Source organism: Elephas maximus, chromosome 12, assembly GCF_024166365.1.
Source record: "Elephas maximus indicus isolate mEleMax1 chromosome 12, mEleMax1 primary haplotype, whole genome shotgun sequence".
Taxonomy (NCBI): Eukaryota; Metazoa; Chordata; class Mammalia; order Proboscidea; family Elephantidae; genus Elephas; species Elephas maximus.
The window spans coordinates 80,226,514-80,253,462 of record NC_064830.1 but is presented as its reverse complement, the minus strand read 5'-3'; the positions used below and the strand labels follow the sequence as shown (position 1 = coordinate 80,253,462).

Below are 26,949 nucleotides of genomic sequence, written 5' to 3'. Positions count from 1 at the left end.
CTAAACCACGAACAGAAAGGATTAACTTTCTTGGTGTAGTGGCGCTTGTTGTGAGGATGGGTGCAGGGGGAGGAAGTCAGAGCACCGACCCCTGACAGCACACCAGCCTCAGAAGGAAACGTACAGATGCTACAGAAAGCAAAATTACCACACACGCCAAATAACTGTAGAGATACCGTGGTCATAGTATTCGAACATATTTTTAAAACAAAACAGGGCCACGAGAAAGGCTCACGAATAATTTAAAGAAATGCAGAGAAGAGAGTTGCATTTGTGGTATGGTTGCGCAATGTGGTGATTGTAATTAATGTCACAAGTTCAGTACGTCTAAGAATGGTAAAAATGGCAAATTCTATGCTATATACATTTTACCACAATAAAATTGAAAAAAACAACAGAAGTGAACTTGATAGAAAGCCCAGTGTTTGTGTTAGGGATGAAAAGAAAAACATCAGAGTGAAGGTTCTTGGCCAGCAAATAGCTTTACAAATTGCTTTAATACTTCCTTGAAAACCTTGGTGGTGTAGTGGTTAAGAGCTATGGCTACTGACCAAAAGGTTGGCAGTTTGAATCCACTAGGTGCTCCTTGGAAACCGTATGGGACAGTTCTACTCTACAGAATCGCTAGAGTTGGAATCGACTCAACGGCAATGGGTTTGGGTTTTTCGTACTTTTTCAGTGGAATCATCACAGATCCAAAGAGGTTGTGTATTCAGTTATACTTTACTGAACTTTATGCCATCAGATAATGTAGAAATATTCACAAACATGGGGATTTATGAACATCATACACACAGGCTTCGTAGTTACTCTCCATCACTGCGCTGTGTGTGTGTGTTTAATTGTAGTAAATATATAGGCAACAAAATATTTGACATTTCAACAACCTTCGCATGTCCAGTTCAGTGACACTGAGTATGTTCATCATGTTGTTGAACCATCATTCTTATCCATCCCTAGATTATACCATCAGCCCTAACAGAAGCTCGGTGTCCCCTTTTTCTTTATCCTCTATTTCTCCCAACTAGAATGCAAACCCCACAAGTATCACATCTTTCCTGACCGTTAATGCACACTTAGCAGTATGAAGTAGGAACTCAATAAACAATGAATGAATATTCAGGAAGATCAAGACTTACTACTGCCTACAAAAATGATTAGAAGGAAATACATTAAATCTTTAATATTATTTCTGCTTGCTGTGATTACTATTTTTTTTTTTTTTTGGTAAGTACATTTCTGTGGTTTTAAGTATTTATTTTATAGTTGCAGAAAAGCCATGAAAATACAAATATCACATACAACATTCCAAAGACAAACAGACTGTTTTTTTTATCGGCTTGTTTCAATATTGTAGATGATTGACAGCTTAATATACACACCAGATGGAATCCCTGTAAAGCCATGGATCTCAATATTGGCTGCACATCCACCTGGGAAGCTGAGCCATTAGGACTTTGGATTTAGTTAGACTGGGGTGGTGACGGCACTGGGTTTTTACTGGGTGGGGTGGTGCCTGAGCATCAGTGATGGTTGACGCTCCCCAGGTGTTTCTAATGTGCAGGCAGGATTGAGAACCAGGATGGAGAGGCATTTGGAGAAAACAAAGCCCACCATAAACACCAGCCAAGGTGAGTATAAGGGAGAGGTAATCACTGGCTTTTCAAAGAAAAATCTACATCCACACAAGAGCCAACAAAAACAGAAGAACTAGGCTCTGGCATGAAATTGCAGTTTGACCTTTGGTAAGTCACTTGCCTTCTCTTACCTGAATCTCAATTTTCTCATTAGTGAAGTAATGGGGCTGCCTTCCTATGTCATATGTTTGTAATCTCAGACACCAGAAACTAAAAAACCCAACTCGTTGCTGAGTTGATTCTCTGACTTATGGTGGACCCATGTGTTAGAGGGTAGAATTGTGCTCCATGGGGTTTTCTTGGCTATAATCTTTATGGGAGCAGCTAACCAAGCCTTTCTTCCATGGCACTGCTGGGTGGGTTCAAACACCAGCCTTTAGGTTAGTAAAAAAAAAAAAAAAAAAAACCCATTGCCTTTGAGTTGATTCTGATTCAAAATGACCCTATAGGACAGACTGGAGCTGCCCCACAGGGTTTCCAAGGAGCGGCTGGTGGATTCAAACTGCCAACCTTTTGGTTAGCAGCCAAGCTCTTAACCACTGTGCCACCAGGGCTCCACTTTAGGTTAGTAGATGAGTGTAAACCATTTGCTTCACCCAGGGGCCCTCTCAGACACACCCATGCTTAAATCCGACATCCTGCAGGTGCTAGTTGTATGACATTGGATAAGTCACTTCACCTCTCTAGCTTCCTTTTACTTATCAATGAGAGTACCAACCCACCTTATACAGTTATTGTAAGAGTTAAACAAATAGATGTTTATAAAGTGTGGAGTGCAATGGCTGGCACACAGTAACTTCTCCCAGAATGGCCATTCCCTGCCTCTTACCAAATAGCAGTTGAAGAAACAGAAGGGCCGGGTGGGTCTGATGCAAACAGCCACATTCCCCTCTTCTCCTGGAGGTAGGACATTGCCCTCATCATCCACAATCTGGCAGAGAGATCACAGAAGTTGTCTGGAGGTCTGCATAGCCAGGCCACCCCATCAGCCAAGCCTGGCATTGCTAACCCATGGGCATATGTCTTGCCCCTCTTCAAATGAAGCCTCAGCACCAACATTTGGGGCAAACTTCCTACCTGCACATTGTAAGGTGGAGATGCTTTCCCCATGGATCCAGACTTGATTTTTGTGCCTCTTAGATTGGCACAGATTAAAACCTGGAGAGAGACCAGTACCAGTAAGAAGAAGCTTTATTCCTTTAGCGTCCTCTGGGTCCATGCCTGTCTCTCTGTCCCTGCCTCCTAACTCTTTTGCCGTCTTTCTTCCTAATTTCCTTTTCTTTCTCTCCCTTCCTCCTTCCTTTCTTGCTCCTTCCCTCTCTTCCTTTCATTTCTTCCTTTCTGTATATCCTCCCTTACCATCTCTCCTTCCTTCCTTCCTTCCTTCCTTCCTTCCTTCCTTCCTTCCTTCCTTCCTTCCTTCCTTCCTTCCTTCCTTCCTTCCTTCCTTCCTTCCTTCCTTCCTTCCTTCCTTCCTTCCTTCCTTCCTTCCTTCCTTCCTTCCTTCCTTCCTTCCTTCCTTCCTCCCTCCCTCCCTCCCTCCCTCCCTCCCTCCCTCCCTCCCTCCCTCCCTCCCTCCCTCCCTTCCTACCTCCCTCCTCCTCCTCCTCTTTCCTTCCTTTCTTTCTCTCCTTCCTTCCTCACCCCTTCCTTCTCTCTTCCTTCTCTCCTTCCCTCTCATTTTTCTTTCTGTAATAAACAAACATATATTGAAGAGTCTAATGGGTACTTGTAAGTAACAAACTTAGTGTGTCACTAAGCCAAAAGACTCAGCTGATCCCCAAAACTGCCTGGACAGCTGTAGAGTATGCCATTTAGGATCCTGGACTCTGACCACGGACAGATGTCATCTGTCCTAGTGGAGGTAAACAGAACCTTTGTCCATGAGAGTTGGTTTACAGGCAATGGTGTAATTGTGAAAAAAACAACATCAGATTTTAGACTTCTTGACTTTTCAATTCCATCCTTCAACCCTTCCAGAAGGGTACTTCTCCTGACAGCATATACCCACGTTCTCGGTCTCAAATCTCATTTTGGGAAGTTTTGAAACTTAACCAACTCAGAGACAACTAACTCCTGAACCTTTCATGTTTTCCTTTCTCAGGAATATTTTTATTTAGCAGAATCTAGGCTCCCTGGGTGGCACAAATGGTTAAGCGCTTGACTATTAGCCAAAAGTTTGGCACTTCAAACCCACCCAGAGGTGCCTCGGAAGACAGGCTTGGCAGTGTGCTTCCAAAAGGTCACAGCCTTGAAAATCCTATGGAACACAGCTCTACTCTGCACCCATGGGGTCACCATGAGTTGGAATGGACTTGATGGCAACTAACAACAACAACGGGAGGGTCTAAGATCTATAATTTACTCCTTTAAACCAAAAGGACAGAAGAGCCCATGGCATTTTGTTATCAGCTTCTCTCCCTGTGAGCAGGGTAGTCTCTGACCAGCCTCTCTGAGATTAGGGCCAGGCAGGCTGGAGGGTGCTGGAGGCCAGCAGGCTGCACTTGCTGGCTGAGGGGTCAGGTGGAGCGGAACTGGGCAAGGGACCCAGCCCATCAGCACTCACTGTTTCAGACTGGCCATAACCTTCATGCAGTTCCAGTCCCGTCTGGCTCTTCCACTTCTCCCTCACGTCAGGATTGAGGGCCTCTCCTCCAGCCGAACAGTGCCTCAGACTCTGAAACTGGTACCTTTCTCAGCGAGGGAAATGAGGCAGCCAATGTCAGGATCTCCACCCCACCCAGGCCCCTACACTACTTCCCCGGGTCCAGGTACTGGACCTTCCCCAAAGCACTAGAGGATCAATGCCTATGTTTTAAAATCTTCTCTGAGTGCCCGGATTCTCTGGCTTCACAGGATGTTCCTCGTGGACAGATAATTTCAACAAAACCAATCCTACCCAACATTGCAATAAAATCAGAACCTCATATAGTAGACTTTGGCATAACTTGGGGAGCTCCAGGTGAATCAGCCAAAACAATTCAGCTGTAAACAAACTGATTGATAATAAATTGGGCAAAACAACAATTTGGTTTAAAAAGATGGATAATTTACAAATTAGATAAAGTGTATCCCTTTAAGAACCCCCCCAAGTCAGAAAAATGGACCCAAAATCCCTAAAGATCCTAATATGTTATAAAATACCCCTCAACCAGTTATTTAACCAATTATCCAACATGTGAAAAATTAACGATTGCAAATACATTATAACCATTTTTTTTTTTCCCTTAGATCGAATTGGCTTTGGCTAAATTACTCAGTATTGCCAAGTATCTTTCAACCAAATTGTTCTTGAATAAATCACTCAGCCTGCTTTTGGTCAAAATCATAATGTGGAGATACAGAGAACAGACCAGTGAATGGGAGGAATTCTTAATATCGTACAAGAGTTCATCTTGAGTCTTATGTAAGAACTTCATCTTTTAGGCAAGTCATGGTCGGGTGCATGTAATTAGGGAAGATGGGCAGTTCCCCATGACTTGGGAGAGGCTAGGAGACAAGCCATAGATCTGGATCCACGGGTTACTGGAGCACAATAGTCCTCCCTCCACATACCCTAGCAACTAGCCGTGTTTTGCCAGCAGATGTTGTTTTGGAGTCACATAGGATGGGAGCCATCCACGTTTTCTTGCCTCCTTCTCTTGGGTGCCCAATGGCATACACTCAGAGAGTGGCTGGCTGGGGCTAGTCTGGGGCCAGAGGAGCTGGGGGATGGAACCTCCAATGTGGTGTCTTATGGGTCCCACAAGGCATTAGGGCTCAAGTTATAAGTCCCCTTCCATAGGTGGTTAATGATTATCCAACACTTCCTCTAATCTCATGGAAGCAACAGACACATTGCTGATGGGGTGACCCATGGCTGTGTGGTGAGGAAACAGGTCACTTCAAAGACTGAAATGTCAGACTCCCTAAAGCCTTAAATGATTAAATCCAGCCGGAAGCTCATCCCTGAGGGGTATGTGTGTGCATGAGTGAGTTTGCTTGAGGAGTGGGTGTACCTGAGTGCTTGTATAGGGAATGTGTGTGTGCGTGTGTGTGCGCGCACGTGCACGCACCAGTATGTGAGAGAGAAAGAGATATGGAATAGTGAGTGGGTGTGCTGTGGGCACTGTGGCATATATTCACATACTTAGGCCCCCAAAGCACAAAACAGAGGGTCTGTACCTGGTTAAATCCTCCTGCACAAGCAGCCGGAAGATGGTGGGGACACAGCAGAGAGTGGTGATTGGGAACCGGGAGAGAGTCTAAACAAAAAAAAAAGGTTGGAAGATGGGCTTAGACTTGCCACAGATGGCTTGGGTCTTGACGTCCTCATAAACACAGGAGGGAAGCTGAGAGCTCTGTGTGGTAGGCAGCCTACAAGATGGTTCCTGAGGACCCCACCTCCTGGTATCCGCATCCTCATGGAGTCTCCTCCCACACTGTACCTAGGTTGGTCTGCATGACCAATAGCATACTGCAGAGGTGATGGTTTGCCACATCTGAGATTAGGTTATAAAAAGACTGTGGCTACTGTCTTGGGTGTATTCACTGTCTCTCCCTTGCCTGGGTCACTCACTGTAGGGGAAGCCAACAACCATGTTGTAAACAGTCCCTATGGAGAAGTGCACAATGTGAAGAGTGAGAACCTCTGGACAACAGCCAGCCAGGAACTGAAGTCTGCTAAAAACCACATGGCTCCCTGGTGGTGCAAACAGTCAAGCGCTCTGCCATGAGCCAAAAGATTGGCAGTTTGAGCCTACCCAGAGGTGCCTCGGAAGACAGGTCTGGCAATCTGCTTCTGAAAAGTCACATCCTTGAAAACCCTGTGGAGCAGTTCTACTCTGCACACCTGGTGTTGCTATGAGTCAGAATTGACTTGACAGTAACCAACAACAATAAAAAACCTATGAGTTTCTTTTAAAGCAGGTTTTCCAACCCCAGTAGAACCTTGAGATGACTCCAGCTCTGGCCATCACCTTAACTGCAACCTTGTGAGAGACGCTGAGCTAAAACCACCCGGCTAAGCTGCCCCTGTATTCCTGAGCCTCTGAAACTGTGAGATAACAATTATTTGTGTTTTAAACTGCTAAGTTTTGGGGTGATTTACTACCCAGCAACAGATAATCAGTATATAACATCAAGGTTGAGGCAGTGGAGGGAGAGTAGACACACTGGCTGATATAGCCTGTGTGAATATGTAGTGATGGTGATTAGTCTGATAATGATAATAATCAATATGTGTGTAAAGGATTGAATTGTGTTCCACCAAAATATGTGCCAACTTGGTTAGGCAATGATTCCCAGTACTGTGTGGTTGTCATCCATTTTGTGATTGTAATGTAATTTTATGTTGAGAGGATTAGGGTGGGATAATAACACAACCCTTACTCAGGTCACCACCCTGATCCAAGGTAAAGGGATTTTCCCTGGGATGTGGCCTTTTATCAAGAGATAAGAGGAAAGGGAAACAAAGCAGAGAGTTGGGGACCTCATACTATGAAGAAAGCAGCATTAGGAGCAGAGCATACATATCCTTTGGACACAGAGTCCCTACACTTGAGAAGCTCCTCAGCCAGGGGAAGATTGAGGACAAGGACCTTCCTCCAGAGCCAACAGAGAAAGAAAGCCTTCCCCTGGAGCTGGTGCCCTGAATTTGGACTTGTAACCTACTAGATGACCAACACAGAATTTGGTACCAGGAGTGGGGTGCTGCTCTAACAGATACCTAAAATGTGGAAGTGGTTTTGAAACTGTGAATGGATAGAGGTGCAACAGCAGCAGGGGGCCAGAAGCAGGAGAGAACTTGCAGCAGCAAAGAAGCAGCAGCAGCAGAGAACCACCAGCAGCAGAACCAGGAGACCAAAGTAAGACAGTGCTGGAGCCAATGCATGGAGCGAAAGAGCTGAGTGCCTGTGCACAGGAGGCTTCCTGGTCGAGTGGGGAACATCCGGGCACTTATTGGTGGAGCTAGGCTTGCCAACCCAGGAAGCCAGAGGGCTGACTGCATGTGTGCAGGAGGCTTCCTGGTGAAGTGGGTGCCTCTGGGCACTTAAGAGTGGAGCTACTGTGCTTTGGAACACTAGCCCCAGCAGGGCAGATGCGGGTGTGAGGCCCAAGAAACCGAGAGGCCAAGAAGCCAGGAAACAGCTGAAGAGACAAGAAACACAAGAAGCTGAGCTGCCTCAGTCTCAAAACGTATAGCCGTGACCTCAGTGGTTTCAAAGGGTGGAGCCATGGGCTCTGGTGTTTCTAAGGGTGGAGTTGCCACTCAGATGGACTAGGAGAATGGTGCACCTAAAGCTGAGGGAGAACAGTTGCTGTCCCAGTGGGCCTGAAGCCCAGGGCAGAGGGTTCCTCCACTCAGAATCTGGAGAGTGTGGCCAATACCTAGAGGCTGGAGGGCAGGGTTATTGTGTAAATTGTCTCAGAGAACAGAGGATTATTTTCAAAGCTTTGAGGGCTAATGTAATGTGTTCTGCTGACTTGCTTGGTGCCTGTTATGCCTTCTTTCCCTTCCGTTTTTCCCAATTGTAATGGAAATGTCTAGCTTGGGCCTGTTTTGCCATTGTACCTTTGGAACCCCATAACTTGTGTTCTAGATTTCACAGATGAAGAAGAATTTTTGAATTTTGGACTTGGACTTGACTTAAGACTTTTACTATGCTATGATGGGAAGAATATGTTTTGCATGTTGCAAGAATGTGAATTTTGGGGGCAAAAGGGTGGAGTGTAATGGGTTGAATTGTGTTAAGAATCTACTGTGTACCAGTCCCTATGCTAAAACTTTATATACATTATCTCATTTCATTCTTACAACAACCCTATAAAAAGATATTATTCTTTTCTCATAGATAAGGAAACAGAGGCTCTGGGAAGTGATGGAACTTTCCCAGAGCCGTAAGGCTAATGAGCGGAAGACTCCGGATCGGACTGATTTGCACAGTGTGTGCTATAAACCCCTACGTGGTACAGCCTGACTCAGAGCAAAGAGCATGGGCCCTCTGATGTTTTAAGGAATTGTGGTTAGGATATGCAGGGCAGAAGGAAATTGCTCCATTTCTTTACTGGGAGAAAACCCTGGGAGGCTAGTCAGGAGTCATCAGAGCTCTAGAGTTGGGCAAAATAATCACGCTCAGCCCAATGGATGTGAGCATGTAGAGTTTGCGAGTAGATTATGATTTTGCCCAAGATTTTGAAAAGTAAATAGGGTTCTGACAGGAGCATAGAATAGGGGAGGTGGAGACACTCCATGCAGAGGAAATAGGATATGCAAAAGTTTGGAAGCATGAAATGGTCTTATGTCTAAGGATCTAGCATAGGCAAAGACTGAAGGTAGCCAGGTGAACAGGATTCAGATTGTGGAAGGTTCTGGGAACTTGCTGGTTAATATTAGGACCAAAGAAGCCTTCTGGTCAGTGATTCATGCCTTTTCTCTTGCAAACTTGACATTTACTTCCCACTCACTCACACTCAACACGTTAAGTGGCGTTTTTGTCTCTTACATTCAGGATAACTTTGGCATCAACACGGGGCAGCTCATGCACAAAGATGCAAGACCCATTGGGCCAGGCAGAGAAGAGGGTCCAGGCCGCCTTCACCCAGCCAGTGTCAGTCGTGTTCCAGAAGATGTCTGATTCGGTCAAGGCTAACCAGCGCCTGCCAGGAAATAAAATCAGCACCCTCAGCAATTCCTCTGCCTTTAAAAAGGATTCTACTGTCTTTACCACATTAATTGGTGGCCTGCCCATACTGGGTACTCACTTATGCTGGTCAAACCTGGAAAAGAACCATGAAGTCAACCATTTCTCAACAAATATTTATTGAGCACCTTCTAGGTACCTATGCCCTAGGCTATGGGTACAGATTTTAAAAGACAAGTTCCCTTTTTCCAAGGAGTTTATAGTCTAGTGGGAGTGATATTTGAGGGAACAAATAATCTCAATATAGTATGATAAGTGCACTCCCTTTATTCAGCCAACATTTATTTAGCATTCGCACTGAGGTCAATGTTGTTGTTGTAGTTAGGTGTCATCGACTCAGTTCCCACTCACAGTGACCCTAGGTACAAGAGAACAAAACACTACCCAGTCCTGCACCATTCTCACAGTCGTTGTTACGTTTGACCCCATAGTTGCAGCCACTGTATCAATCCATCTCATTGAAGGTCTTCGTCTTTTTCACCAACCCTCTACTTTACCAATCATGATGTCCTTCTCCAGGGACTGGACCCTCCTGATAATAAGTCCAAAGTACGTGAGATGAAGTCTCTCCATCCTTGCTTCCAAGGAGCACTCTGGCTGTGCTTCTTCCAAGATAGACTTGTTTGTTCTTCTGGCAGTCCATGGTATATTCAGTATTCTTCACCAACACCATAATTCAAGGGCATCAATTCTTCTTTGGTCTTCCTTACTTGTTGTCCAACTTTCACATGCATATGAAGTGATTAAGAATGTCATGGCTTGGTTCAGGCATACCTTAGTCCTCAAAATGACATCTTTGCTTTTTTGCACTTTAAAGAGGTCTTTTGCAGCAGATTTGCCCAATGCAATGCGTCAGTTGATTTCCTGCTTGCTGCTTCCATGGGTGTGGATTGTGGGTCCAAGTAAAATGTAATCCCTAACAAAATCAAACTTTCCCCCATTTATCATGATGTTGCCTATTGGTCTAGTTGTGAGGATTTTTGTTTTCTCTGCGTTGAGGTGTAATCCATACTGAAGGCTATAGTCTTTGATCTTCATCAGTAAGCGCTTCAAATCCTCTTTGCTTTCAGCAAGCAAGGCTCTGTCATCTGCATATTGCTGATTGTTAATGAGTCTTCCACCAGCCCTGATGCCCTGTTTTTCTTCATGTAGTCCAGCCTCTTGGATTATTTGCTCAGCATACAGATTGAATAAGTATGGTGAAAGAATGCAACACTGATGCACACCTTTCCTGATTTTAAACCGTGTAGTAACCCCTTGTTCTGTTCAAAACACTACCTCTTGGTCTAAGTACAGGTTCCTCATGAGCACAATTAAGTGTTCTGGGATTCTCATTCTTCACAATGTTATCCATAATTTGTTATAATCTACACAGTTGAATGTCTTTGCATAGTCAATAAAACACAGTTAACATCTTTCTGGTATTCTCTGCTTTCAGCCAAGATCAATCTGACATCAGCAATAATATCCTTTGTTTCAAGTCCTCTCCTGAATCCAGCTTGAATTTCCGGCAGTTTCTTGTCAATGTACTGCTGCAACCTCTTTTGAGTGATCTTCAGCAAAATTTTACTTGTGAGTGATATTGATGATATTGTTAGATAATTTCTGCATTCTGTTGGATCACCTTTCTTTGGAATGGGCACAAATATGGATCTCTTCCAGTTGGTTGGAGCTCGTCATTAGGGATATAGAAATAAACAAATAGCCTTGCTTTGAGAAGCTTATAGTTCAATAAATACAAATATCTGGGAAGCCCCTGAAGATCATACATTGAGAGAAGAAACACCTAGCCTTATACCACTACAGAAAATGGGCATCTAACCAAGAGTAGCGATCACATCTTATAAATGCTTTCATAGAGGAGGTAACACCTGACTTAGACTCAAATGATGTACGAGAACTACAGGGGTGAGGCTGAGAAGGAAGGCCATCCTAGGAACAGGAAACATTGCCTGCAAACTTGGAAGACAGAAAAATGGTCAAGTTCTGTACTTGGATCCTGGGACACAGACTGTCCTTGTTCCATCTACCCATTGGTTGTTTCTTCTCAATGCCCTCTGCTAAGTCTTCTCACCTCCGCCTTCAATGTACAAATGCCTCAGGAGCTCAGTTCTTAGACTTTTCTTTCAGTGGCTATTACTGTGTTGATTTCATGGCTTTAAACACCATCTTGCTGCTGATAACTCCAGTTTGAATCTTTCTCATTAAATCTAGACATGTACTGTGAAACCTGTGAGGGCCAGGATTTGACCAGACTGCCTTGTTTTTCTGGGTCTCTCAACTTTTCTGCCTTTCACAGGTTGCAGTCTTAATACTTTTCTATCACTCATTTTAGTGGAAAATATCTGAGTTTTCCTTCTCGGACAGGTTTCCTTCTTACACAGGTTCCAGCTTTCACAGGTTTTACTATATATCCAACTGCCTGCTCAACATGTCTGCTTTTAACTATGGGTAAGGAGATAGATGTCTGGAGTCCCTGGGTGGTGCAAACGGTTAATGCGTTTGGCTACTAACTGAAAGGTTGGAGGTTCAAGTCCACCCAGAGGTGCCTTGGAAGGAAGACTTTGTGATCTACTTCCAAAAAATCATCCATTGAAAGCCCTATGGCACACAGTTCGAGTCTGACACACAGGGAGACACTGTAAGCTGGAATTGACTTGACAGCAACTGGTTTACCAGTACCGAGGTATCTAACAGGCATCTCAAACTTCCAGTGTCAAAAATAAGCTCCTTATTTCACTTCCATCAGACCAGCACATCCAACAGACTTCCTTCTATCACAAACCTTGGAGTCATCCTTAACTCTTCTCTTTCTCTTTCATTCCACATGGAATCCGCCTGCAAATCCTATTAAACCTACCTTCAAAATGCATTCAGAATCTCACCTCGCTCCTTCCCCTGCTGTTTCCCTGGGCAAGCCACCACCGTCATTTCTTACTACAATGCCTCTCAGTGTAACGGGCTCCTGCTTCATCCTCTGCCTCCTACAGTTCATTCTTAACCCAGAATCCCAAGTGATCCTTTTTAAAAAACAAATCAAATCCAGCCACTTGTTTGCCGAAAACCATCCAATGGTTTTTGCTTGGCTCAGAATCAAAGCTAAAGCCTCCAATATCCTACCTGAGAAGCCCCTTTGCTAGCTCTCCGACCTCAATTCCTGCTACTCTGCCCCCCACTCCACTCCTCCAGCTCACTCGCCTACTTTCTGTGCCTTGGACCTGCCCGGTGAGTTGCCCCCAGTACCTTCCACTGGCCGCAAAACCCAAACCGTAGCTGCACTGGGAGTGCTCGACCATCTTGGGGGCCCCGGTGGTACCACTGGTAAAGTAGATGGCCAGTGGATCTTGACTTTTGGTCCTCACACAGGTGTGCTCTGCAGATGCCTCTCTGTAAAATGTGAAAATACCAGTGATACTACTTGTAATAAAAATAGCAATAATAACAATAAACTTTATAACAACAATGCTGACAGCTGTGTCTATGAATACCACTTGTCAGACACTGTGCTGAGAGCTCCAACTTGCATTATCTCTAATCCCTACAGCCTCCTCACTCAGTAGGCACTATCATATCTCTTTTGCAGACAAGGAAATTGAGGCTCCAAATGGTGAAATGACTCACTCCAAAGAGCCCATGCACTTTTACTAGGGCATGAGGACTTTCTGGTGGGTCACACACATGTCCATATGCCTGTACATTTAGGCACAGCCTCCCCCCACCCCCACCTCCACACCAATTCCTCATGATTTAGGGCTGTTCTCTAAAGGGTTCATCAATTTCAGAGGCTCAAGATCTGAGTAATTCCTAAAGTTCTGAGATCTAGAGAATCATCTAACCCACTAGTTCTCAACTCTGGCTGCATCTTAGAATCATCTCATGTCTTAGTTTCTGAGTGCTGCTGTAACACAAATACCACAAGTAGGTGGCTTTAAAGAACAGAAATTTATTCTCTTACAGTTCTGGAGGCTAAAATTCCAAATCAGAGTCTCAGGCATGCCAGTTCCTTCTCTGAGCCTCTCTCCTAGTTCCTGGTGTCTGCCAGTGATCCTTGGCTGTAGACAATCCTCACATGTTATATGTCTTCCCCTGTGTGTGTGTCTCTGTGTCTATTCTGGTGTTTTTATAACTCAGAACTGATTAGGTTTAGGGTCCACCCTGTGCTAGTATGACCTCAACTGGTTGATTGCATTAAATTAGATTACATTATGGGAAGTGATTACATTATGGAAGGCAATCTGCTGTACTCAAGACCAACTCATCTAATCACAGTAACTATACTAGTGGGAAATATAGCCTACCCAAGGTGACAGCTAAAATGAACCATCACACCTGGTAAGTTTTAAAAAGAAATATCATTGCCTCAACCCTACCTTGGGCAAAAGGAAATGAGAATCTTTGAGGGTAGGCCTGGGCATTGGTGTTTTTTAAAGCTCCTCAGGTGACTCCAGTGATAACTAGAATTGAGAATCCCTGATAGAGCCCCGGGGGGTGCAGTGGTTAAGAGCTACGGCTGCTAACCAAAAGGTCAGCAGTTTGAATCCACCAGCTACTTCTTGCAAACCCTATGGGACAGTTCTACTCTGTCCTATAGGATTGCTATGAGCTGAATCATCAGCAATGGGTTTTTTTTTGTTGTTGTTGTTTGTTTGATCTAGACCAACCTAGCAGTTCATCAACATCACCTGGATAGATTTTTAAAAGATAGATCCCCAGGGCCACACTTAGATATGGCTGGTTCAGTAGCTCAGGTGTGGGGCCTTGGAATCTGTATTTAAACAGCACCCAGGTGAATCTGACGCAGTTGCTCTGTAGGATGGGGACTTGTGACTCAACGGTGCAGGACCCTGAAAGGACCCTTTTTTGGCTCTGACCTCTTATCAGGACAAAGTCTCAACTTCCCAGATAGGTTTCTACCAGCATCTTGCTCAAAGGCAAATGTATCGTTGGCTTTGGGATAAGGCAGATCCCTGTTCCAATCCTGACTTGACTGCATTTTTAGGGCCTTGAGCAAGTCACTTCTCCAAATCTCTGTTTCCTCACCTGTAAAACTGGGATAAAGCACTCTTCATAGGGTTTTTTTTTTTTCCAATGATTAATTAAGGCGATATCTTATTTCTTATTGTGTTCTGAGCACCAAACACGATACCACAAAGTAAATGTTCATTAAATTTTTGTTACATGAACGTATGCAGGTTAATGCTTTCCTAACATAGTGCCTAGCATACAATAAGCACTCAATACATGGCAGCTATTATTATATCACTAAGGAACCACTGGCTGTGAACTGAATGCACCACGTAAGTTATTTTATTTATTCCGGCTAATAGCTGTATAAGGAGCCCTGGTGGTGCAGTAGTTAAGTGCTCGGCTGCTAACCAAAAGGTCTGTGGTTCAAACCCGCTAGCCACTCTGCCGGGGAAAGATGTGGCAGTCTGCTTTGGTAAAGATTACAGCCTTGGAAACCCTCTGGGGCAGTTCTAAACTCTGCCCTAGAAGGTCGCTATGAGTTGGAATCAACTTGATGGTAATGGGTTTGGTTTTTGGCAACAGATTTGTTTGCTTGGTTGGTTTGTTTGTATAACTATCACTAACATTGTAGAGGCAAATAAGGCACAGAAAAGCCAGTGACAGATCCAGTACAGAACAAGTGAGTGACCTTGAAAAATGTTAAGGTGGTCACCAGGATTAGCTTTCAGGTCCGTGTGGCTGCCAAAGTGAATATTCCTTTCTGCTTTACTCTTTGTGTGCAGTCAGCAATGCATCCCACCTCTTGTTGCTTCAAGGGGGAATGCCTTGGCTTCCTTGTTGCGCCCATTTTCCTGGAAAGCCCCAACTTACCGGAGGTGTTCCCTGAAGTCTATCCAGCCTGGCCGACTGAGGTCTGACACCAGCACCTTAGTCTGGAGGGAAGGGCAGTCGGCGCTAATGGCGTCCACCTGCGGAGCCAGGGAGTCACTGGTGATAATGGTTTTAGCCCTGGACACCTGCAGCCGGTACTTCAAGTCCTTCTCTGTCAGCTGAGAGACACCAGGAATCATCACGGCCCCTGACACCATAAAGACAGGAGATGATGGCTGGGCAGTAGGGGAGAGAAAGAGCCCTATGAAGAGGTCTAGACCCAGTATCTCCTTGAGAGATGGGGGCAAAAAGGGTCTGGAGAGGGTTGGAATGCCTGAGCTGAAAAAGATAATAATATTAATAATAACATCTAGAAAAATTTTATGGAACACTTACATGTGCTAAAGGCTTTGCATTATTTCATTTAATCCTTACAACCCTGGGAAGTAGATACTATTATCATATCTATTGCGCAGATATGGAGACCTGGTGGCATAGTGGTTAAAGCACTTGGCTGCTAACCAAAAAGTTGGAGATTGGAACCCACCAGCTGATCCTCGGGAGAAAGATGTGGTAGTCTGCATGTAAAGATTTATAGCCTTGGAAACCCTGTGGGGTCAGCTCTACTCTGTGCTATAGGGTCACTACGAGTTGGAATTGACTTGACAGCAGCAAATTATTGTGCAGATAATGAAACTAAGACTTAGACCTATTACAAAATTAGAAGCTGTAATGACATTGGCCCTCATTCCTGTCTGGCAGCATTTGGTTGGAGCTGAGAAGCAGCTGCCCCTGTCAGGCAACACATGTGGTCTCCAGGTTACCACAGTCCTCTCCACTTTCTGTTGCCTCATACTTGGCCTGCTTTCCTCATTGGTATTACTGCCTGGTTTCTGTATAAATCAAGTTTGTGATGGTTGGGCAAAGGGGTAGTAAAGAAAACTCTCCATAGAGTTCATTTTGCTCCATCCCCCAAACCAAAAAGCTCTGATGGGTTGTGTAGCCCCCACTAGAACTCCCAGCCACACTCACTGACCTGTCCGCATGCATGCCACGCTCACCAGCCACCACTCCGGGACCCGCGGGAGCACCAACATCATTCTGTCCCCGGACTGCAGGCCACACACACCTCCCAGCACGTTGGCAGCCTTCCTGGACTGCCTCCCCAGCTCCTCAAAACTCCACCTGACCTCTGCTCCCATGCCATCAACCCACCAGAACGCGGGATTTGGGGGCCGGTGTCCAGCCTAGATGGCGGTACAAGAAGAAAAGCAATCTAAGCCATTGGCTGAATTTTTTTTTTTAATTTTTTAAAGTTTTATTTAATTTTTACCAATAGTTAATAGGTCACAAAAATGAAAACAATATGGAAAGGTATTGTGAAACGTTGAGAAGTTCTACTCCCATCCTCTGTCCTATCTATCTACACCTGCTTGGTGTGTACCTACTTTGATTGGTTTCCTACCTAGCCTTTTAGTGCTTCTTTATGCAAATATAGGTAGGTTCTCGTTTTCCATCCTATTTTCTTAATGCAAAAGATAGCATATGATTTGCACCATCCTGTACTTTTCCTGTTCTTTTGATATTATTCACATGTCATACAACTGGCCATTTTAAGGTTTACGGCTCAGTTATTTTTAGGATAGTCACAGGGTACTATAGTCGTCACTTTATTCTAATTCCAGAATATTTTCATTGTGACAAAAAGAAACCTATTGCTCCCAGCTGCTCCATGGGAGAAGGATGTGGCAGTCTGCTCCTCTAAAGGCAGACTTATAGAACAGAGTAGAGTAAAGGCAGAGTAGAACTGCCCCATAGGGTTTCCAAGGAGCGGCTGGTAGATTCAAACTGCTGACCTTTTGGTTAGCAGCCGAGCTCTTAACCACTGTGCCACCAGGGCTTCAGTTTAGATATTAAGACTTGCAAAATTCCCAGGTCAAAATGTCCACATCCACATGTCTTATAGCCTTGAGTCTCATGGGGATATCTGAGGTCAGTCTCAGGTGCCCACAATGGACAGCAGGACACCAACAGGTTCACCTTTTCCATCTGGCTCCACACATCCAGCACGTCATGGGCGAAGTTGAAGTACTCAGGCACTGGCTGCCTTCCCAGACTGATGGCTTCCCAGGTGGCCACGATCTTCGGAGGGGTAGGCAGAGGTGCCTGCTGCCCCGGAGACCCACAGAATCCTCGAAAGCTCCTCAGAGTCTGGAGGAGCAGGCCTCTCAGCCACAGCCTCATGGTGCTGCCTCCTGCCTGTCACCAGAGAGAAGAGAGAGAACATCGCCCTGGTTGCTGGGCTTTGGGGAGAGAAAGCTGTGGTAAGCCCTAGTGGTGCCTGTAGTACCTACTGACCTGCAGAACAGAGTCTTGGGCTATAGTCTCAGTTCTGCTGTGTGATTTTGGTCAGGTCATTTCTTCTTTCTGAGCCCGAGGTCCATCCCATTCACCTCTTGCTACCTGGGGGTATCTGTGGTCCTGGGGTTCAGTAACTCAGTCTGCTTCCCAAGGCTCAGCCCTTCAAAGATTCTCCCTCCAACAGCCTTTGGCCAATTCTGAACTGGCATGACAAAGCCTAAGAAGGCTCTAGGGCAGGGGTGTCCAATACAAATATAAAGTGAGCCACATATGTAATTTAAAAGGTCCCTGTTGCTGTTGTTGTTAGGTGCCATTGAGCAGATTTCAACTCACAGTGACCCCTTGTGACAAAGCAGAACTGCCCTATAGGGTTTTCTAAGCTGTAATCTTTATGGGAGCTGATTGCCAGGTCTTTCTCCCATGAAATTGCTTGCTGGGTTGGAATTGCCAGCCTTTTGTTTAGCAGCCAAGCACTTAACCGTTGTACCACCAGGGTGCCTCAGAAGGGCCCTAGGTGCAACTGTGGGGACCATGGTATCAGGGAATATCTAGTTCAATTGGCATAACATAGTTTAAAAAGACAATGTTCTGCATTCTACTTTGGTGAGTAGCGTTTGGGGTTTTAAAAGCCTGTGAGCAGCCATCTAGGATACTCCACTGGTCTCACCCCTTCGGGAGCAAGGAAGAATGAAGAAAACTAAAGATACAATCTCCCACGTGTCTGTCAGTTTGTCGTACTGTGGGGCCTTGTGTGTTGCTGTGATGCTGGAAGCTATGTCACCAGTATTCAGATGCCAGCAGGGTCACCCATGGAGGACAGGTTTCAGCTGAGCTTCCAGACTAAGACAGAGTAGGAAGAAGAACCCGGCATCTACTTCTGAAAAGCATTAGCCAGTGAAAACCTTATGAATAGCAGCGGAACATTGTCTGATCTAGTGCTGGAAGATGAGCCCCCCAGGTTAGAAGGCACTCAAAAGATGACTGGGAAAGAGCTGCCTCCTCAAAGTAGAGTCGATGTTAATGACGTGGATGGAGTAAAGCTTTCGGGACCTTCATTTGCTGATGTGGCATGACTCAAAATGAGAAGAAATAGCTGCAAACATCCATTAATAACCAGAACCTAGAATGTACGAAATATGAATCTAGGAAAATTGGAAATCGTCAAAAATGAAATGGAAAGCATAAACATCAATATCCTAGGCATCAGTGAGCTGAAATGGACTGGTATTGGCCATTTTGAATAGGACAATCATATAGTCTACTATGCTGGGAATGACAACTCAAAGAGGAATGATGTTGCATTCATCGTCGAAAAGAACGTTTCAAGATCTATCCTGAAGTACAACGCTGTCAGCGATAGGATAATATCCATATGCCTACAAGGAAGACCAGTTAATACGACTATTATTCAAATTTACGCACCAACCACTAGGGCTAAAGATGAAGAAATAGAATATTTTTATCAGCTGCTGCAGTCTGAAATTGATTGAACATGCAATCAAGATGCATTGATAATTACAGGCGATTGGAATGCGAAAGTTGGAAACAAAGAAGAAGGATCAGTAGTTGAAAAATATGGCCTTGGCGATAGAAACAATGCCGGAGGTCGAATGAGAGAATTTTGCAAGACCAATGACTTCTTCATTGCAAATACCTTCTTTCACCAATATAAATGGCGACTATACACATGGACCTCACCAGATGGACCACACAGAAATCAAATTGACTACATCTATGGAAAGAGACAATGGAAAAGCTCAATATCATCAGTCAGAACAAGGCCAGGGGCCAACTGTGGAACAGACCATCAATTGCTCATATGCAAGTTCAAGCTGAAACTGAGGAAAATCAGAGTAAGTCCACGAGAGCCAAAATATGACCTTGAATATATCCCACCTGAATTTACAGGCCATCTGAAGAATAGATTTGACACACTGAACACTAGTGACCGAAGACCAGATGAGTTGTGGAATGACATCAAGGACATCATCCATGAAGAAAGCAAGAGGATATTGAAAAGACAGGAAAGAAACAAAAGACCAAGATGGAAGTCAGAGGAGACTCTGAAACTTGCGCTTGAGCATCAAGCAGCTAAAGCAAAAGGAAGAATTCATGAAGTAAAAGAACCGAACAAAAGATTTCAAAGGGCCTCTCGAGAAAACAAAATAAAGTATTATAATGACATGTGCAGAGAGCTGGAGATAGAAAACCAAAAGGGAAGAACACGCTTGGCATTCCTCAAGCTGAAAGAACTGAAGAAAAACTTCAAGCCTCGAGTTGCAATAGTGAAGGATTCCATGGGGAAAATATTAAATGATGCAGGAAGCATCAAAAGAAGATGGAAGGAATACACAGAGTCATTATGCCAAAAAGAATTAGTCAATGTTCAACCATTTCAAGAGGTTGCATATGATCAGGAACTGATGGTACTGAAGGAAGAAGTCCAAGCTGCTCTGAAGGCATTGGCGAAAAACAAGGCTCCAGGAATTAATGGAATATCAATTGAGATGTTTCAACAAACAGATGTAGTGCTGGAGGTGCTCACTCGTCTTTGCCAAGAAATATGGAAGACAGCTTCCTGGCCAACTGATTGGAAGAGATCCATATTTATGCCTATTCCGAAGAAAGGTGATCCAACTGAATGTGGAAATTATAGAACAATATCATTAATATCACACACAAGCAAAATTCTGCTGAAGATCATTCAAAAATGGCTGCAGCAGCATATCAACAGGGAACTGCCAGAAATTCAGGCCAGTTTTAGAAGAGGATGTGGAGCCAGGGATATCATTGCTGATGTCAGATGGATCCTGGCTGAAAGCAGAGAATACCAGAAGGATGTTTAGCTGTGTTTTATTGATTATGCAAAGGCATTTGACCGTGTGGATTATAACAAACTATGGATAACACTGTGACGAATGGGAATTCCAGAACACTTAATTGTGCTCATGAGGAACCTTTACATGGATCAAAAGGCAGTTGTTCGGACAGAACAAGGGGATACTGATTGGTTTAAAGTCAAGAAAGTTGTGTGTCAGGGTTGTATTCTTTCACCATACCTATTTAATTTGTATGCTGAACAAATAATATGAAAAGCTGGACTATGTGAAGAAGAACAGGGCATCAGGATTGGAGGGAGACTCATTAACAACCTGTGTTATGCAGATGACACAACCTTGCTTGCTGAAAGTGAAGGGGACTTGAAGCACTTACTAATGAAGATCAAAGTCCACAGCCTTCAGTATGGATTACACCTCAACATAAAGAAAACAAAAATCCTCACAACTGGACCAATGAGCAACATCATGATAAATGGAGAAAAGATTGAAGTTGTCAAGGATTTCCTTTTACTTGGATCCACAATCAACAGCCATGGAAGCAGCAGTCAAGAAATCAAAAGACGCACTGCATTGGGCAAATCTGCTGCAAAGGACCTCTTCAAAGTGTTGAAGAGCAAAGATGTCACCCTGAAGACTAAGGTGTGCCTGACCCAAGCCATGGTATTTTCAATTGCATCATATGCATGTGAAAGCTGGACAATGAATAAGGAAGACTGAAGAAGAGTTGACGCCTTTGAATTGTGGTGTTGGCGAAGAATATTGAATATACCATGGACTGCCAAAAGAACAAACAAATCTGTCTTAGAAGAAGTACAACCAGAATGCTCCTTAGAAGCAAGGATGGCGAGACTGTGTCTTACATTCTTTGGACATCTTGTCAGGAGGGATCAGTACCTGGAGAAGGACATCATGCTTGGCAGAGTACAGGGTCAGTGGAAAAGAGGAAGACCCTCAAAGAGGTGGATTGACACAGTAGCTGCAACGATGGGCTCAAGCATAACAACAATTGTGAGGATGGCGCAGGACAGGGCAGTGTTTCATTCTGTTGTGCATAGGGTCGCTATGAGTCGGAACCAACTCAATCGCACCTAACAACAACAAAGATACAAGGGAAAGATTAGTCCAAAAGACTAATGGACCACATCTACCATGGCCTCCACCAGACTGAGTCCAGTACAACTAGATGGTGCACATCTACCACCACTGACTACCCTGACAGGGATCACAATAGAGGGTCCTGGACAGAGCTGGAGAAAAATGTAGAACAAAATTTTATTCGAAAAGAAAGAACAGACTTGCTGGCCTGACAGAGTCTGGAGAAACCCTGAGAGTATGGCCCCTGGACACCCTTTCAGCTCAGTAATGAAGTCACTCCTGAGGTTCACCCCTCAGCCAAAGATTGGACAGTCCCATTAAAACAAACAAAAAAACGAGACTAAGGAGGCACACCAGTCCAGGGGCAAGGACAAGAAGGCAGGAGGGGACAGGAAAGCTGGTAATAGGGAAACCAAGGTGAAGAAGGGAAAGTGTTGAAATGTTGCGGGATTGTTTACCAATGTTGTAAAACAATGTGTGTACTAACTGTTTAATGAGAAACTAGTGTGTTGTTAACCTTCATCTAAAGTACAATTTAAGAAAAAAAAAGAATGAAACAGATCAAAACAAAAAGACCCCTAGGTGGTACAAACAGTTTGCACTTGACTGCTAATTGAGAGGTTGGTGGTTCAAACCCACCCAGCAGCACTACGGAAGAAAAGTCATGGTGATCTGCTTCCATTAAGATTACAGTCAAGAAAACCCTATGGGGCCATTTTACTCTGTACCACATGGGGCCGCCATGAGTCAGAACCTACTCAATGGCAACTAACAAAGACAGTAGTTTCATATAGAAAATCAAAAAAGAAACAAATGAAATAAATTTTAATAATGCATTATATTTAGCTACATAATCCAAAATATTGTCCTCTCAACATGTAATCAATATGAAAAATAATTTTTTTTTTATTGTGCTTTAGATGAAGGTTTACAGAGCAAATTAAACCCACTGCCATCAAGTCGATTCTGACTCATAGCAACCCTATAGGACAGAGCAAATTAGCTTCTCGTTAAACAATCAATATACATTTTGTTTTGTGACATTGGTTGCCAACCCCACAACATGTCAACACTCTCCCCTTCTAGACCTTGGGTTCCCCATTACCTGCTTTCCTGTCACCTCCTGCCTTCTCGTCCTTGCCCCTGGGCTGGTGTGCCCATTTAGTCTTGTTTTGTTTTATGGGCCTGTCTAATCTTTGGCTGAAGGGTGAATCTCAGGAGTGACTTCAGTATTGAATTAAAAGGGTGTCCAGGGACCGTGCTCTTGGGGTTTCTCCTGTCTCTGTCAGACCAGTAAGTCTGGTCTTTTTTGTGTGAGTTTGAATTTTATTCTACATTTTTCTCCAGCTCTGTCTGGGACCCTCTATTGTGATCCCTGTCAGTGGTGGTAGCCAGGCACCATCTAATTGTGCTGGACTCAGTCTGGTGGAGGCTGTGGTACTTGTGGCTCATTCGTCCTTTGGACTAATCTTTATCTTGTGTCTCTGGTTTTCTTTATTCTCCCTTGTTCCAGACAGGGTGGGACCAGTGAAGTATCTTAGATTGCTGATCACAAGCTTTTAAGGCCCCAGATGCTACTCACCAAAGTTGGATGTAGAACTTTTTTTTTATAAACTGTGTCATGCCAATTGAGCTAGATGTCCTCCAAGACCATGGTCCCCAGCCCTCAGACCAGTAATTCGGTCCCTCAGGGAGTTTGGATGTGTCTATGGAGCTTCCATGACCTTGTCTTGGTCAAGTTGTACTGGCTTCCCTAGTATTGTGTACTGTCTTACCCTTCACCAAAGTTACTACTTACCCATTGTCTATTTAGTGTTTTTCCACCACCCCTCCCCTTCATCATAACCATCAGAGATAGTTTCTTTTTGTGTGTAAACCTTTTCATGAGTTTTTATAACAGTAGTCTCATACAATATTTGTCCTTTTGTGATAGACTTATTTCACTCAGCATAATGCCCTTCAGATTCATCCATGTTGGGAGATGTTTCAAAGATTCATCATTGTTCTTTATCATTTCGTAGTATTCCATTGTGCGTATGTACCAGTTTGTTTATCCATTTATCTGCTGATGGACACTTAGGTTGTTTTCACCTTTTTGCTATTGTGAACAATGCTGCAATGAACATGGGTGTGCATATGTGTATTTTAATCACAGCTCTTATTTCTCAGGATATATTCCTAGGTGTGGGATTGCTGAATCTTATGATATTTCTATTTCTAGCTTTTTAATGAAGCACCATATCGTTTTCCAAAATGGTTGTAGCATTTTGCATTCCCACCAGTAGTGCTTAAGAGTTCCAATCTCCCAGCAACCTGTTTTTTTGATTCATGCCAGTAATGTTGGGATGAGGTGGTATCTCATTGTAGTTTTGATTTGCATTTTTCTAATGGCTAGTAATCATGAGCATTTCCTCATGTCTGTTAACTGCATAAATGTCTTCTTTGGTGAACTGACTGTTCATATTAAAAAAGAAATTATTAAGGAGCTATTTTACCTTTTTTTCATACTAAGTTCTGGAAATTCAATGTGTATTTTACACTTAAAAGCACATCTCAATTTGGACTACATTACTCAGGGAACATCTAGCTTAACTGGCATAACAAAGTTCTTAAAGAAAGTGTTCTACATCCTACTTTGGTAAGTAGCATCTGGGGTCTTAAAAGCTTGTGAGTAGCCATCTAAAATACATCTACTTGTCCCATCCTGTCTGGAGCAAAGGAGAATGAAGATAACCAAAGATACAAGGGAAAGGTTAGTCCAAAGGACTAATGGTTCACAAGTACAACAGCCTCCACCAGCCTGAGCCTAGAAGAACTAGATGGTGCCCAGCTACCACCACCAACCGCTCTGACAGGGATCATACTCTGACAGGGATCACAATAGAGGGTCCCAGACAGAGCAGGAGAAAAATGTAGAACTAAATTCTAACTCACAGACACACATGAAAAGACCAGACTTACTATTCTGACAGAGCCTGGACGAACCCTGAACTGAGACTATGGCCCTCAGACACCTTTGAACTCAGAACTGAAGGCCCTCCCAAAATTCAGAGGCCCTCCCGAAGTTCAGCCTTCAGCCAAAGGTTAAACAGGTCCATAAGGCAAATAACACACTTGAGGAATGTACTTCTTAGTTCAGTCATGTATATGAGACCAAAAGGGCAACACCTGCCCAAAAGCAATGACAAGAAGGCAGGAAGGGACAGGAAAATGGAAGGACAGGAAATGGAGAATTGGGGTGTGGCAGGGGAGAGTGTTGATACATCTTGGGGATTGCAACCAATGTCACAAAACAATTTGTGTATAAGTTGTTGGATTAGAAACTAATTTGCTCTGTAAAGTTTATCTCAAGCACAATAAAAATAATAAATTAGATATAGATTACATTATAAAGGGTAATTCCATTATGGAAGGTAATCTGCTCTACTCGGGATCAACTCATCTAATCGCGTGTAACTACCCAATGACAGCAACTGTACTAGTGTTGCTGCACGTTAAAATCAGCTGGTGTCTTAATGAGGCTACTGTATTGGGCAAGGTGGTTTTAGAGTCTTGCTGTGCAAAGCGTGGTCCCAGGACCAGCCGCATCAATCGGCATCACCTGAAAGCAAGTTAGAAATGCAGAATCTCAGATCCCACTCCCGACCCACTGAATCAGAATCTGCATTTTACCAAGACCCCCAGGAAAGTTGTTGGCACAGTAAGTTTGAGAAGCCACGGCCTAGGGACAGGTTCCCAGTTTCCGTTTCCTTCCACCCAAGGCCTCTTGGTGGCAATAATAATACAGTAGCTGAATAGTGGTAGCAATAACCAACAATAAGAATACATCACAACAACAAGAAAAATGATAATTATCATCTATTGAAGGCTTGAAGGTCCCTATGTAGTGCGAATGATTAGCACTCGACTGCTAACCTAAAGGTTGGAGGCTCAAGCCCAGTTTGTGGTACTTCAGAAGTCAGTCCTGGTGATCTGCTCCTGTAAAGAATGCAGCCAGGAAAACCTGAAGTAATGTATGGAGTCACTCTGAATCGGAATCAACTCGATGGCAGCTAACAACACCATCGAAGGATTCCTGCGTACCAAACATTTTGAAAGTGCTTTGTACACATTTCGTTGAATCCTTCTAACAACTCTATGAGGTAAGTTTTATTTTCTCCATGTTACAGATAAAGAAAGTGAGACTTGAACAGGCAGTGACTTCAAGGTCTCACCCCCCAGGAAGGCCTAGGCCTCAGCTGTGACCTCCACTGTGGCCAATTTGTCGTGCCTCAGAGATGCCCTGTGCTGACCCCTCACACTCCTCACCTCTTTCCCAAGCCCTTCCTTTGCCTCCCCTACCCCTAGCTTCCCAGGCCTCTGGACAATTGGTAATTAGAATCCACTAGCATCACTACCAAGTCCCCTAGGTCATTTCAGGCCATACCCTCTTCCTGTCTTAATCATTAAAAGCCTCAGGGGGAGAGGGCACTAGCTCCTGAGGGATTTCTCCAGACTTTACCTTTTTTTGTGCCCAGGAATTGCAAAAGTCCTGTGTTTGCTTCAGCCGAACGCAGCCTTACTGTCTGTGTACTTCTGGCTTCTTGGGAGGCTGGCAAAGGCAGAGCTGACGCAGCTCCAGAGAATTTGGCTCCAAACGCAGCCAAGAGGGGGCAGGGCCCAAAGCCAGCAGAGCACTCAGTGGCTTCAACTGGCAGGGCTCTTTGAGCCAGCCAGTGAGAGTGCTTCCATTCAAGCTTTTCTCACAACTCACAATGGCTGAGAGATTAAAACCCAGCTCCAACACCTACCTCAGTGTTTCCTAACACCAGATTGAGCTAACTCAATGGCAACTAACAACTACACCACCACCAGGCCTGGTGGGTGTCCTTTCCCTTGCAGCTGAAAATTCAGGTCATCTAATCTGAAAAGGGGAGACCTGGTGGCACAGTGGTTAAGAGCTTGGCTACTAACCAAAAGGTCAGCAGTTCGAATCCATCAGCTGCTCCTTGGAAAACCTATGGGGCAGTTCTATTCTGTCCTGTAGGTTCGCTATGAGTTGGAATTGACTCGACAGCAACGGGTTTAATATGAGAAGGAGAGAGTGGTGAGTCAGTGGTAGAAATCTTGCCATCCATGCAGGAGACCTGCGTTCAGTTTCGGCCAATACACCACACGCACAGCTACCACCTGTCTGTCAGTGGAGGCGGCGTGTTACTGTAATGCTGAACAGGTTTCAGCATTGCTTCCAGACAAAGACAGACTAGGAAGAAAGGCCTGGAGATCTATGTCTGAAAATCGGCCAGTGAAAACCCTATGGACCACAATCGTCTGATTCTTTTGTGTAAAAATGGCGCTGTGGTACCATTGTCAGACCTCCTCCAACTTCACACAAGGGAGGAGAGAGAATCAAGATTAAAATCAGCCCAAGGCTGACTCCTATGTGGTGGAGGTCAAACATACCTCCACCCTCCAACCTTTTAACCAATTCTGACACCAGCTGTCCCTCCAACGGCA

General features: G+C 44.3%; 1 protein-coding gene across 4 annotated transcripts in view; it reads right to left on the bottom strand.

Moving 5' to 3' along the window:
- The window catches only part of ACSM5 (acyl-CoA synthetase medium chain family member 5), a 41,743-nt gene extending 15,682 nt beyond the window's left edge, over window positions 1-26,061 (bottom strand). For 3 of the 4 annotated variants that reach the window (XM_049904908.1, XM_049904906.1, XM_049904909.1), the window contains exons 1-10: window positions 25,955-26,061; window positions 17,198-17,416; window positions 16,194-16,404; window positions 15,158-15,365; window positions 12,563-12,706; window positions 9,122-9,275; window positions 5,802-5,881; window positions 4,204-4,327; window positions 2,715-2,795; window positions 2,467-2,568 (exon numbers count right to left, since the gene is read on the bottom strand). In XM_049904908.1, the coding sequence (XP_049760865.1) occupies window positions 2,467-2,568; window positions 2,715-2,795; window positions 4,204-4,327; window positions 5,802-5,881; window positions 9,122-9,275; window positions 12,563-12,706; window positions 15,158-15,365; window positions 16,194-16,404; window positions 17,198-17,401 (1,308 nt within the window). In that variant the 5' untranslated portion in view covers window positions 17,402-17,416; window positions 25,955-26,061. The remainder of the gene's footprint in view (window positions 1-2,466; window positions 2,569-2,714; window positions 2,796-4,203; window positions 4,328-5,801; window positions 5,882-9,121; window positions 9,276-12,562; window positions 12,707-15,157; window positions 15,366-16,193; window positions 16,405-17,197; window positions 17,417-25,954) is intronic. The other variant, XM_049904907.1, reaches the window with a different exon arrangement.
- Window positions 26,062-26,949: the final 888 nt, after the last annotated feature.